This window comes from Dermacentor variabilis, chromosome 6 (genome assembly GCF_050947875.1).
Source record: "Dermacentor variabilis isolate Ectoservices chromosome 6, ASM5094787v1, whole genome shotgun sequence".
Classification (NCBI taxonomy): Eukaryota; Metazoa; Arthropoda; class Arachnida; order Ixodida; family Ixodidae; genus Dermacentor; species Dermacentor variabilis.
Window position 1 is genome coordinate 135551920 of NC_134573.1, and position 14681 is coordinate 135566600.

Below are 14681 nucleotides of genomic sequence, written 5' to 3' on the forward strand. Positions count from 1 at the left end.
GGAATATTATTCAAGCCAGCAGCCAGCACAGCTTCGACATTGCCACAGTTTTGTGGGGAAAATGTGGCTGATGCCACACTTCAGGCAGGCTTCTATTGTTAAAAGATAAGTCTGTAGGCTTTCTATATAAACTGGCGCTAGTTATTAATTATTAATATTAATTATTAATAATAATTAACATTAATGAGCTATCTCTCCTACCAGTGAATGGCCTTGTACAATCTCATGGCAAAGTAGGCTCTCTGAGCCTTCTGTTCTGCGCAGTAACATGCTAGCTGAGTTAACTGACTAAGTGCAAGATGACTGGGAATCGGGAAACATATTGGGGGGGGGGGTGCAGTGAAGAGCAGGCTAGCTAAGCAAGGCAAAACAAAAAAGCAAAGGACACATAGTGAAGCTGCCTTAATGTTCATGCAGTAGCTCCTTGTTGTTATGGCACCTGCTCAGATCCAGTTAATCTTTTATTGGGACAGATGAACTGTGCTGTGTTCTAAAGGAGTCACAGGCTAGACTTGGCAAGCTTCGAGAACTTTTACTGGGACACAATTGCCTAAATACGAGAACATACTTCAAAATCTGAGGTGCTCACTGACATACTGGCATTATGGTTCAGCGTGAAACTTATGAAACGGAATTCCAATCTTTGTTTTCTCTTTTGATAATAAACCTATTGTCTAAGAGGCAACCACATGCATGCGATATTCAAGTGACGTGAAAGGCACTCTGTCGCGGTGCGGGGCAACCACGTCGATGTGCCATCACGACATAATTTCCATAATTATCCACCAAATTAAAAAAAGTTACAGATGGGCTGCAAGATGAACGTTTTACTGTATCTAGTTTTAACCCTTTGAGCATCATGATGTACTGGTACATTTTGATGTTTCTGTGCTGCCACGTTCATTTTGACATTCATTTTGTCTGATATGAATGTAAGGACCACACAAAAAGAGCATTTGCCATTGTGCATGTCATTTTTCCATTTGTGCACAGCCAAGAATAAGCCCTTGTGTTCGTTTTGTGATATCCTAGAAAAAAAAAAAAACTACACTGGGGGGCCATCACTTCCAAGAAAGTATGACACTGAAAGGGTTAATATATCGTCATCACCAGCAAAAAAAAAAGCTTTCCACCTCGCCAGCATTAAATGCGGTGATGCCATCTGGTAAATGCAAACAAAAACACTTTCGTCGCTCTCGGTGGCATCTGAGGCTTGACAGCATATAAACACGCAGCTGATCACAATAATAACGACAAAAGATCATCAATATGTTATCTTCAGCATGAGATGGGACTAAGCAAAGGCTGATTTTACTGTTTCTGTCTTGCTGTCCAACAAGGAGCCAGTAGCAAGAGTGAAATCAGATCAAAGTGGGATGCCCGGGTAGTTGTTAGGGAATCATGGGTAACTAGTAGAACGCCATGCAGACTTCCATGAGACAAGTTAAATTTTTTGGCTGGCCAGGAACTGGTGACTTCGCAAGCGATGGCAACAGATCACCCTCCGTGGCAACCAAATTTGTTGTTTGTTGCTGTCACTGGAAATTCACATGCATGTGGTCACGCATTTACAATAATGTTAACAGAGTTCTGAAAGAGTACTTTATCAGTCTAAGCATGTTTAGCATTTCTTGCCAGTGTCCGTGTCAGTTACCTAATACACATACATATGTCGTAAAATTGTGGCCAACAGCCACACAAATATTTTCCACAGTGATTAGCCCGATGTTCTGGCCTTGCTGTTGCCTCTATTAGTGCAACGTGCTCTCTCAGCCCTTTGCTTATGGTGCTCCTGGTTCTGCCAATATGGCATCTGTTGTATGATGCTGCTTTCACGGGCTTCTCATGCGTTCCCTTGTGTTCTTATGTGTTCATATCTTCTGGCACAGGTGCCCTGTCCTTCTTAGAAGTCCTGACGTCAAGGTGCGGCAATACTGCAGTATGGTTTTGTACAACTGCCTTTCACCAGCACACGTGGAGAGTATCTTAAGATCAACTGGTTCTGTGGGCATGATAGAGAGCCTTGCGGACATGCTGATCAACACCGAGTCTGAATGGAGGTAGGTTCATTACCAAAACATAAATCGGCACGATGATTCCTTTATGCATGGACAATTGTTCACATAGCTTTAACGAGCACATACTGCAAATACATATTGTAGTGAGTACCTAAATTTTGTGGATGCCGTAGAATTCGTTGAGTACTGGCCCTGCAAATAACTTGGGTGGCTGAGTTTTCCAGCTCATGCAGCATACAGCCACCTTACAAAATGTAATTTCTTCAAATTATTTTGAAAATTGAGAACGAGAAATCCCAAAATCAAGCTAAACAAAAAAAGGAATGTTGCTTACTGTATGCACTCATAATAGCACTTGTCAATATACGCAGGCGCCCTAATAGCAAATACGGATTGTTTATGACTGTCCCTGTATTGTAAGTGTTCTCCCATCAGTGAGCCGTCTAAGGCTCCATTTTTGTGCCCTGAGAAGGCAAAAAATGTTAATCAACTGAACCTCAACATGTGTTGAAAACATAGCAGGCCTGCAGGAATTTCGAGATTTGTTTAAAAGGGCCCATGAACCACTCTGTGTTTGCAAACTTGTTATATATAGTGGCAACTGTGTATCATGGTGCTGTATCACTAGCAAAGTTACAGGCATTTGATGAATGACTATGTAACCGCTACAGTTTCTCTCTCCCCCCTTTGCCACCGTCCTCACGGGCACTCTGTCCTCTTATTCGCCTACTCTCGCTAACTCCGTGCAGTGCAGTGATATCAGTTAGTCACATCAACATGTCAGCAGAAAAGCTTCTCCATTGCTTCATTGTTTGTGCCTAATTGCCCCAAGCACGACACCAATTGAATGAAAACTTGATGGAAGAATCAGTGGTGCATAATGCATGAGTCATTGTCACCTTCAACAACCAGGGCTGGAAGTGCTGTGCGAATTGCGTCATCTTGTGCCAAATCTCCGAGCTGCGCCAGTTTGTGCCAAAGCACTAACTTCGAATGAGATTGCGAAATTTTGCAGGATGTTCGTGTTCAGTGACAACCACACAACCATGTGTTAATTGGCCGCTAGCATTTAGCCTTAGAAGCCAAGCCAAAGTAATCCGTTTCAGCGTCGGCATTTTTTGGAGTGTGGCTGTGTTTGGTCGCGCATTGTAACAGGACTGCAGGGAAATGAAAATCCTTTGTGCCATACAGTGCATTACGAACGTTTTATACAAGTCTTGCATGTTTGCGTAATATACGGACCAGGTATACACAATTTCAACTCGCACTCTTTTTATGGGGCAGTCAGGAAAGAAGGCCGTGCTCTCAGCTGAATGAATAAGTCGTGCGGTCTGTCATCATATATCTTAGGGCACGCTTGTATGCCCTAAATCTGCATCAATTAATGGCAAACACCATGCGTGTAACATTAAAATATATTTTGCACGTGCACCTAGTCCGGTTACCAGGATGGTAGTGTGGCACGTTGACAAACGTGCTGCTCACTTTCACGAAACTTCATCACCAGAAATATCCAATGGCAAGCATAATCATCACTCATATTTTCCCTCCGAGTACTCTATATTCTTCACAACCACACCATACGAAATTGGGCTTTTGCGGCTACAGAACATGAACCGAGAATGTAAATTTTCTATTTTAGTCGGCCGTAGGGGGGCTGAATGGCAGTTGTGAAGGGTCGGGGAATACGCGAACGACAGAAATTGCCTTCACGGTAATGATGTTCATAACACAACTTGTGCATTTGAGTCCGAAAATTTTAAGAAACTATTGCTTGGCATTCAAAATATTGGTTGCTGTTTTACACTGATTTTATGGGGCAGCCCTAATAATTGAGGTTATGCAACATATTGGTCGGCGATGCTGATTGGAAAGCCACTGAATACTTTCCTTCCCTTTATTCTTTTCATAAATGTCAGAGTTCTGTTTTTTTTTCTTCTCGCCAAATCATGTGGAATACTGGCAAAAATGCAATGACCAACAAATTAACTTCACATTTATTCTTGGTAGTCTGCTATGCCAAGTGAATGTCACCAAGAATTTAAAATATAACTGAGAGCATGACACAAACAGTGTTCACTGTATGTTGATGGGGGTTGTTCATGGTTGTTACAGATAGTGTGTCTTGTTCAGCGTGGATGAATTTGTCTAATTAGCTAACTCTTACCTAACCGACAAGATGTCAATGAATAAGTTGTGGATAATGTTGAAACATGAGTGATAACAATATTTGAAGCAACCTAGGATTTGCATTATCCAATATCATTATCCAATAAATGAGGTAATTGACATTAGCTAACTAAACTTAAAAATTTTTTTGCTTGTGCACAATGAAAAAAGAACTCTTGACTAGCATTAACAGAAGCATATCAACATACAATTGGTGCTGTTCGCATGAATCTCTTTGTTTCATTTCTTTTCTCGGCCACATTTAGTAGGCACGTCTGGTATGTAACATAATAGTGATTTCTAAGGAACGAATATGGGTTTGCTTTGTCCGGTGTATGACATTTTCTTCCTTTAGCGAACTTTCCTCCACCTTGCGGGCTTCTATAGAACTGATTCGCCTTAACCTAACAGTGTTCTGCACAGTCTAATAAAGAATATCTTTTCTTGATTTATCTGTATTTCAGTCATGTTGAGCCTTACTTAGCATGCTCCAAAACGCACACCTTCTGCTCCAAAATGAACATTTCCTGCTGCAAACCTGCTGCAATGTGCCTAAGTTGCTGCTCCCAGTTTTGCTCCAAAGCTCCCTTGGCCGCTTCCATCCCTCAAAAGACACAGCCAGCTCTTGTCATGTTGGGCTATTGTCCCTCATCAACGGACTGATCAACAGCTTTAAGCCTGGTTACGTCACGCGCTTGATCCTGCTGGGGTCACACCGTGCGAAAAGGGGACTGGAAAAGTCAGGAGGGACACAGGGTTGCTTTTTTTTTTTTTTTTGTATTGCTGGCTTCTCTGTGGTACGTAACGCAGCCATGTTCGTCAACGGTGATCCTTGAGGTATTCTGTGCACTGTAGGTGTGTTTATGTAAAATGTGCTGGAGATGCCAGAGGTGGCTTAGGGGCCCTTTAATTAATCAAACTCTTTAATGATCTGATTTTAATTCTATACAAGTTGCATTTCACACTCTTTCTGTTTTGATCCAGCCTCTTCATATTGGAGCGGCTACTTCAGCATGATGACTTGGTGACAGTCTTCCAAAAGTTGTCTGCACGCTGCAGGTATGTGGCATGTCTGGAAACAGCATATTTAGCAAAATTGTGTGCAATTGAGTAAGGACGACAATGTGTTTTATGTGGGTGTTACTGCTGTGATGATGTTTAATTAAAGGTGAGAGGCAGCAGATAAACAGCCTAGCAGCAGCAAACAGCCCGAGCTCTCTTGCCAATCACAGCACTTGTCGTCGTCTCTGAGCTGCTATCGGAAACACGAGGCGCGTCTGCTTCATTACACTGTGTTTAATGAAGCATTATAATAATCTTAGTTCTGGCTATTCAAAAGGTGCAGCGTGACTGAGACTGAGACAAAGAAACACAAAACCACATCACAAGCGCTGGCCTTTTTATCTGCAACTCTTCAGTGCAGTGAGCCTTTCTTCACATAAAGTGCTGCCCCTGCAGGACTAGTGGAAAATATCACGTAGGTTCGTTGCCTGGGTGCTACACAAACAGGGCCCATATTTCGGGATGATTCCTGAAAGAAATTAACAGACACTGCATTAATCACATGTGTCTGTTTCCATCAGCTAGGTCACTTTCATTGCTGAACGTCAACTTGTTCCAAGCACAGGGTAACTCACAGAACCACTCTTTATGCCAGTAAGCAGATTGATTTGGAAAAAGAAAGTGCTATACCTAAATGATAAATAATGAGAGTATGTTTCAGGGTTTTCATACTGTGGTCAAATGTTTCCTTATTCTTGCTGCCTCTCATTTCACTAACAAGGGCAGCACAAGTGTTGACTTGGTTAGATTTAGGTGCACGTTAAGGAACCCCAGGTAGTCTAAATTTGCGGAGTCCTCCACTATGGCGTGCCTCATAATCAGAAAGCGGTTTTGGCACGTAAAACCCCATAACCCCAAAAAAAACCCAATTATTTAGGTGTTGACATGCAGCACCATTTGATAAGCGACTCTATTCATCCACATCCTTTGTCCACATGGTCACCGTCGTGGCACTCTTTTCTTCTACTTCTCTGCCCCCCAGCGCACACTAACAGGCTAGAGAAGTTAACCTCAAACCGATCGTCCTGCCATCTCCTAAGTAAATTTTTTCTCTCTCTCAATTTACCATCCAGTACAAACTGGCTGACAAAAATAAATCAGTGAGTACCACATAGAGCTGAGTCTTTTGTTCAGAAGTGATCATGCTGTTATATTATTTCAGTGCTACGCATTACAAATTGTTTCAGGTGTGTACTGCTGGATATTGCTGCTGACGACCTTATAAAGAAACAAGGTGAAGATGCACCAATTCCAATCTCCTTACCTTTCTTAGAGCATGCTCAAAGTCAGCTGTTGGAGAGGGTATGGACCATGACGAAATGCTTGGAGGCAGCAGCTGCTGGTGACCCGGTAACCCTTATATATATTTTGTAAACACTTATTGTTGCTCCGTGCCACCTGCAATGTTGAAATTCCAGATGTTACTCAGGAGAAGACTGTATCTTCATTTTGCATGTGTAAATGCTGTCGGTGCAATTCACGTTGGGGAAAGAGTTCCACCTGCCAATTTGACTTGTTAGAAACTGTTTGGACTGTGACGGCTGTTTGTTGCAGCCATAAAAAAAAGGTGATAATAATAATAATAATAACAATAATAACAATAATAATAAACTGCACCAAGATTACAGACAGCACACTTAATGAGACATGCTCTATATAGTGTTTGGTTTCTTACGCTAATACTCCACTTCAAATTCAATTCTCTTATATAATCTTTGCTTGAAGCATGCAGAGACGCTTTCTTGAAGGGGTTAATTAAAAGCTATTCAACAAAGTGCGATGCATAAAGGTGTCAATATTTTCACCCTATGCCGTGTGTGATCTTAAGCAATGTTTGTGCAGTACAGAGCTCACAACTTATGGCGAAATGCAAACAGTAGTTAAGCACACGAACACTGAGATGTCGATGCAGTGATGTGACAACCTTTGACGTTGGTCAAGGGAAGAATGGTGAGGATAGGCGTATGCAGAGAAGTGTGACAAATATGTACATGCATTTAAGGCTTTTATTATTACCACTTGTGTAACGATGGAATATACCCCTTCTGAGGAAGCGGCCAAGAATGGGCACACTCCCAGTGGTTCAAGCACTACGGGGAAGGCCTAACTTATAAAATCAAGGAAGCCATTCAATACCATGCACTATTCCATTAAGAGGTTTTTGTGCTTTAGAGATAACTGAGGTGACGTCATATATGCAGTTTTTATGGGGTGATATTCTTTCATCACGCAGAACAGAGGTGTGCTTATTTGCACTGCTTTGTCGCAGCGCTTATATAGGCCAGTTTTCAGGAGCTTGCATCAAACGTGTGCATAATGTTTATAATGTATCCACAAATATATCCAGCGAGATACCGACCAACTGACGGCTTTGCTTTAATAAGCCCGAGACCTGTCACAGTGTCTCAGTAACTATGGTGTTATGCTAGTGGGCATAAATAAGGTTGTGATTTCAATTCCCAGCCACTGCAGTGCAAAGACACTTGTGCACTTAAAGGGACACTAAAGGCAAATACTAAGACAACGTGAACTGTTTAAATACCATCCCAGAGACCTTGCAACACTTGTTTCGTGCCAAGAAAAAACTTAGTTTACGAGAAAATGGCATCTGAAGGGTCAAAATGCCTTTTTATAAATTCATATCTGCCACCACCCAAAGGCGGGAGTGGTGGCGTTGCATAAGCCATCATCACCCTTTGCTGCCTACCGTCGGTGAGTAAAATGGCACCCGACAGACGGCGGTACCGAGTAAAACAGAGTGGTGGGTTCGCCACTGCAGCTGCTTTTTGGTCAAGTGACGTAGACCGTTCGGGCATCCCGCGACATCACATGGAAGTTGAATTCTCTGATGCTTGAAGTTTGTCCAAGTTTCACGAGCCAGCAAAACCAGCGCAGCACTACATGATCAGGAAAGTACTGAAATGCGAAAGCTTGGGTGGCGCAAAGTCGAGCGAAAACGAAACCTTTTTACCACCCGCGTCGTTGTCAAGGGTAATTTCAATTAGTTCTTTTTTCTAAAGATGAAATAGAACTGGATAAGTAGCATTTTATTTGGTCTTTTAATACTATACAATGATGTTTTTTGCAATGAGTGGTTGAGTACTAGCTACAGAATTTAACTGAGGAGTGCTTTCGTCATCGGGCAAGCGCTTGAATGTCCCGGGGGGGACTCTCTAATCATGTCTTGCATTTACCTCAATTTCTAGATTATTAAGGCTCTGTTCACGATAATATTGACGTCTTAGAGATTTTCTAGCACTAATCTATCACTTTAGCTTGACTTAGTATTTGCCTTTAGTGTCCCTTTAAGACTTGGATAATTTTGACCCATGCGGTCGAAATGAATTCAGAGATACGTACAACGGCAGCTCTCACAGCCTTTGAGTTGCTTTGGAATGCTAAGCCCCATAACTTGATGTTGATTTCTGGACGAGCCTGGGCGGGTATGCTACCTTTCTTGTAGCACTTTGCCCATAATTGCTGGTGTGATGGAAGCAAACTCTCGACTAACTTTCCAAGAACACATTTCCAGCATTGTAATGCACCCTACAGAAAGTTAGGTCTCGTATCAAGAATGGCAAAAATGTTTAAGAATGTCAGCTGCGCTGTTCTCGTGTATTCTTCTTTTGTGTGCTCGAAGTTAAAGTTTAGTTTGTTGTATGAAACTATACTAACTTGACCAATGTGACAAAAATTGAATGCCTTTAGTGACGTCTCATTTGTATCCTGTACGATCGATTTCTGGGACGCAGTGTATTTTAGGTCTATGAGCATGTACTGCGTGTGTTTAATATTATACCCCTAGAAATAAGGCAAAAATATTGTGATTCATTATTTTTGTATAAACTAATTTACAACCACTTTTCCTGTCTGCAGTTAGTGTCACCTGTCGCGTACTGCGTGCCTCACCCAAACTTGCCTAATCCCAGCATTTTCTACATGAATTCAGCTCACACCTCTAACACTGTAACACATCTTGTAACACAACAAAATACCTTGTGTCATAATCTTGATATTTTCAGCTCTTCTATTTGCTCTTTATCTGACTTTTGTCTTTGGTTTAATTCAATTTTTTGTTGCATCTTGTACCACTTTTACTTCAGGTTTTCTGTTTTGTGTTCCATTTCTGTTCTTTGTGTAACACAAGCATGCCTGTACTAAGGTGTAGAGCTGTTCTTGCGCACTTTCAGAAATAAATGAAATGAAGTTAACGAAAATGATTGTAATTAATATACCTGCCCTGCACTTGTGCCTTTTTCATATAGAGACAGAGAGCCAGGTATGCTGATATGACCTCCTTGTCAGAGTTGGCAAAAAAAGGGATTCTGTGTTATACACTGACCTGGAAATTTACTACTCGACACATTCTTGATAAGTCTTATTTATTAGTGTTCTCTGTGTGGTCATCTGCGGTGTTAGATTGCAGGCTCAATGAGTGCTAAACATTTCTGATCCCACCTTTAAGTTATTTGCAGCCGAAAAGTGAAACATAATCCTGAAAATATTGCATTCTCCTGCAAGCCCAGGCGTGCGCTCCTCTGCATATCAGTGTATTGTGCAATTTGTATAAAACATGTACCACACTAAAAACACAACAAAAGGCTATATTTTACTTAAATAGGCATTTATACAAGGTATATTAGTTTTAATTGCTGCTCTCTTTGTACTCTTTATCTATTGCAGGAGATTTCAGAGATTTGTAAGCTGTTGAAGGTCTTATGTTTGGCCTCTGCAAATGAGGAATTCAAGGGTTCTTTTGCTGATGGTTCAGAGCTTCTTGCAACTGCATTGGGTGCGTCAATGTTTTGGATGCATCCTGTATGGTGGTGTTGTCTTGTTGATGTTCCTTTAATATGCAGTAGGCGTATGTTCACTTTACTATATTTGTATTGGTTACTGCTAGCGGTAGCCTTTGTATGAAAAGTCAAATTCAGTGCTAAAGGCTGCCTCTCCATTTATATTTGAGCAGAAAAAAAAACTCATTTAGTAACTTTTCTGGAACTTGAACCTGAGACCTCTGTGGCTATAAACCTGCAATATACCTGTAGACTGCTGCAGTATCTATATGCCTTTGCAGTCAAACTGATGAGTAATATTGATATATAACAGTGATTGGCATCTTCTCTCTCCATCAGTTTGACTACGTGCCTTATACCATCACAATGAATGTTGGATGGCAGGTCTCATTTTATTGGGTTGGCGGGCATGGATCCAGGGGGTGTCCGGAGGTCCTGACCCCCCTTTTAAATTTAGCATGCGCATCATTAGAGTATGGCATGTGAGAAGCCCACGAAGTCCTTGTTCCCAGCTGTTACTGTTGTTTTGCTCTGGGGAGACAAGAAAGATGTGATGATTATTGAAGAGAACCCGCCAACATGTAGAGATTTCATCATTTGTCATCAATCACTATCTCAAAGTCTGAGCACTTCCCTCCCTTCCTTGAACAAAACCTGGATTATGCCGTGGGTCAGTGCACAAATTCGGGCCATTTGTGTAACAATGTTTTTTTTTTCTGGTTAGTAGCGACTATGCCCACTGCCTTGCTTAATGTGAAATGCACAATAGAAAACAGGCAATTACCATGCATTTATTTATTTATTTATTATAGATTGGAAATGTTTGCAACAAGCAAAATATGTTCAGCATTATACAGCGCAGATGACATTATGTCACCACTTCATTGTATTGTGAGCAACTCTGCCATCTGGAGGAAGCCACTAAGCAGGAATGCCTGAATCAATGCCACGAAATTCCTGAATTGGCACCTTGGCGTCATTCTTCAATTTCACTGTGCTTGCCTCATAGGGCAAGAGTCATCAAATTAGCTGTAGAGGGCTTTAACAGGGATATCTCCCAGTCCAGCCTTTTCATCAGATGTCGCCCCTCCAGGCTTGCACTTGTTTCAGTCTCTGTCAAATGCATTCTACAGGAGAGTCTTCCACAGCAGAGAACAGTTCCCGAATTTTTTCGGTGACTTCCTAACGGCAGATCCAGCAGTCTTTTTATGATTGATGTCAAAGACCTACCCACATATCGAGAAAACATTGTGAACAATTGGAAGAGCGTATGGTCTAATGAGTTGGTGCTTGTTTTTAGATGAAATGAGTCAGAAAGAGAATTATCTGCCAACTCAAAATAGAAATGTGCATTTCTTTAGAAAACTAAAGGTACACTTTGGCTCTTTTTCTTGTACTTTCAGAGGTATTGAAGACAGTTCACCTTCTTGGTAAATCAAGCCAGAATGCATTTACACCTGCACCGCGCTTGGATGACTTCAGTGCTGTTGAGAAGGGAGCCTTGGAGTTGACTGGTCACCACAGCTTCGGCTTCAAGCGGGATCTTGTTCAACTCATTGGCAACATGTGTCATCAGAACAGGAAACATCAAGACATGGTAATTAAGTCATCTGAGCAAGCAGAGCTAATTTTGTTTTGCAGTACACTAGACTTTTATTCAATACTATAGCGAAGTTGTTGCTTCATCGGATGTACTTTGGTTCTCTCATGCTGGATTAATACCTTTTCTTGCCAAGTTTGTCTTTCATTGTCTATTTTTCTGAGTCCTCATCATCTCTGTTTGCTTTATGCATTGCTAAGCGAGTCTGCTTAGTAAGACTTTTCCAACATTGCATTTCTTAATTGTTTCATTTTAACATCTTGTAATGCTGTCACTCCACTGCAGATAAGGAACTTGGATGGCATTCCCCTCATACTGGATGTTTGCAATTTAGATGCCAAAAATCCCTGTATCCTTTCATTCAAAGTATTTCAGTGAATGTGCTTCTGGATTTACCACCAGCCCATGAGATCTTGGAAGCACTTGCTTTCTTTAGAAGTGTCTTGGCCGTAAGCTGGTTACGAACATGGGTGTGTGTCTACAGAAATTTTGTTGTGTGCAAATCTGCCACTAAATGTCCATCCTAAGGCACTCCTACCTTTGTTGATCGCCTTAAATAACGACGACAAATTGGGCAGTCAAGCAGAATGGAACACGTTAAAGCAGCAAGAATTAATAAGCATGTTTGCATGAGATTTCTCATTAAAGGGACACTAAAGAGAAAAATGATTTCTTCTGCATTGGTAAATTACCTTTCTATAACACCAAAAACGCCACTCTTACCAACATAAGATGCTTGGTGAACCAGAAAAAGGGCAAGAATGAAAGATGGGTGGCAACGCCTCTTTGAAGTTCTCGCACCTGGTCGCTGTGATGTCATGGATTTTGATGGCATCTTATATTGCCTACTTAATTATATAGCGGTACAGATTGACTACATTGTGTTCTAAAGGAACCAAATATTAAACATGGCAAGTTTCGGGAACCCTTACTCAGCCAATGCGGCCCTAATGCGAAAACATACTTTGGAATCCCTTACGTCACACTGACATACCTGCGTCGGGGTTTTGGCGCGAAATTCAAATACTGATACTTTGACCTTCATTTACTCATCTAATAATCGAACTATTATTTTGAAATCACTGCCTGCAGGGTTCTCAAACAATGCTTTACTAGTCTGAACTGATTTATTGTTTTGCTTTAGTGTCCCTTTAACTATGGAGAGTTATAGGGACTCTGATACACTTATTGAACCTAGTAAGAGAATGTTGCCAACCTGTCATAGAGGCTGCTCATAACACGTAAGCCAAATATTACTGCACTGTATGCAGCAAAAAATTTTCAATCTCCTGTCAAAGATAGCAAAAAGTCACTTGCTCTCGTTTCCGTAATGTCCTCATGCAGCATTGTTGAAGGCAACTGGATCCACCAATGCTATTGGCTGATTTCGGTATCGCAAGAGCGTTCTTAGTTATACGTAATTGCTTGTACTGAGTTAAGTAAAGGAAAAATATTTATGTCTGCGATGTCGAAAAGACAGAAAAATAATTTCATCTTTACACTGCGCCTAGCTGTGCCTGCTGTGCATAGCCTCCGAGATGGCAGCAGCATGCTGCATAGCGTAGTCTTATCGTGGCCACCAGGGGATGCCGTGATGAGCGCTTTCACGGCCATGACACTCAACTTCTGGCTGAGGCTTTGCCTTCTTGGCTTTTCCACTGTGTATCTTCGAGCGCGCTGCCTGATACGAAAAGAGAGAGAAAGGCAGGTATCAGCGTGACAGTTCCACTTATATCTGAAGGTTTAGAAAAAAATTTTTGGCATGAAATTTATGAGACGATGTTCTTTAACAGTGAGGCCTTCTTAAGATTTGTTAGAGAAGTGTTTCAGCGTCCCTTTAACACTGTTTAACAGACTTTAATGCTTGGTTATAGTGTACGTGAAAGTTGTGAGTGATTGATCAACAGTTAAGTGCGCTCTCTACCTTTTGCTTGGGGTACTGTTCAGAATCTCAATAAAATGCAGTGTGTATACAATAATCAATCTTTAATGACATTTTAGCTTTACTTTAGTCTAAAGAATGCTATAGTGCTTTCAGATTTATGTCAATGCATCTTGTCTCTACAACTTTTGAAAATACCCGCAGAGTATGCGAATTTCAGATGGGGCTGGTTGATGTATTGTGAGGTGTGCAAAGGGCACTTGGAATTTACAAAGAAACATGAAACACTTCAAGCCTTTTACTTATGTTCAACTCCGACCTAATTTTATTTGCATGCTTTGTCATTTTATGTCAAAGGCTTTTCATCAAGCCACATGCAAAGCCTTCATATTTTGCCACGCTGTCTTATCGCATTGGGTTGCTTCGTGGACCATTGGTCTGATTTGTAGGATCTCCTAACTTCTTTCAAGAAATAGGAGATCACAGTGCCTTGATATGAGGTCTCAGCTCTTGGGTGCTGTGGGACAAGATCAGAAAGAGATTTGTGCATGATCTGTATGCATGATTTGAATAATTGCATCCACAGCCGTACTGTTTATCCTTGACGTTTTTGCTGTCAGTCATAATACAGCATGTTACCTTGGCCATCAGGAACCTCATGGAAGCAAACCCAGAGAACCAGGCTGTTGTGGGAAGTCTGGTTCAGCAGGGTGTGGTCACTGATTCTCCTCTGATAAAAGAAATGGGCATCAACATTGAATAAAAGTAGTCAGATAGCAGCCACTTCCATGTGGATCCTGGATCCATACTGGTTATCGGCTGTGTACGCAAATACTGCCAAAGGTTTTTTTTAAGAGCGTGCAGTGGCAGCAAAGAATTTGTTTCCTTCATAACGCTTTATTCATCCTGGTGGACCTAGGAAGTGCACTAATTGCCGGTAATAGATTCCTTAGGTGAATAATGCTTACTAATTAACTTTTTAATTGTCTTTAAGTGGGCCGTGAACCACTTTTTATTGAAGTGAAGAAAGGCATCTGAAGTGAAAATAGGCTATTTCAGAAATACTTTGCCGCAAAAAGCAGTTCAATGCGTTCAGCAGAAGTGGTGTTGTTGGCAATTAAACACGGCCTCCGCTGTGCTCCCATTCCTTCTTC

The 14681-nt window shown here is 41.4% G+C and overlaps 1 protein-coding gene across 2 annotated transcripts in view; it reads left to right on the forward strand.

Annotated features, from left to right (window-relative positions):
* The window catches only part of LOC142585271 (ataxin-10), a 34618-nt gene extending 20259 nt beyond the window's left edge, over nt 1–14359 (forward strand). For both annotated transcript variants that reach the window (XM_075695893.1, XM_075695894.1), the window contains exons 6-12: nt 1890–2060; nt 5172–5246; nt 6437–6599; nt 9933–10041; nt 11449–11642; nt 11931–11994; nt 14148–14359. In XM_075695893.1, coding sequence (XP_075552008.1) covers nt 1890–2060; nt 5172–5246; nt 6437–6599; nt 9933–10041; nt 11449–11642; nt 11931–11994; nt 14148–14290 — 919 coding nt within the window. In that variant the 3' untranslated portion in view covers nt 14291–14359. The remainder of the gene's footprint in view (nt 1–1889; nt 2061–5171; nt 5247–6436; nt 6600–9932; nt 10042–11448; nt 11643–11930; nt 11995–14147) is intronic.
* The last annotated feature ends 322 nt before the right edge of the window (nt 14360–14681 follow it).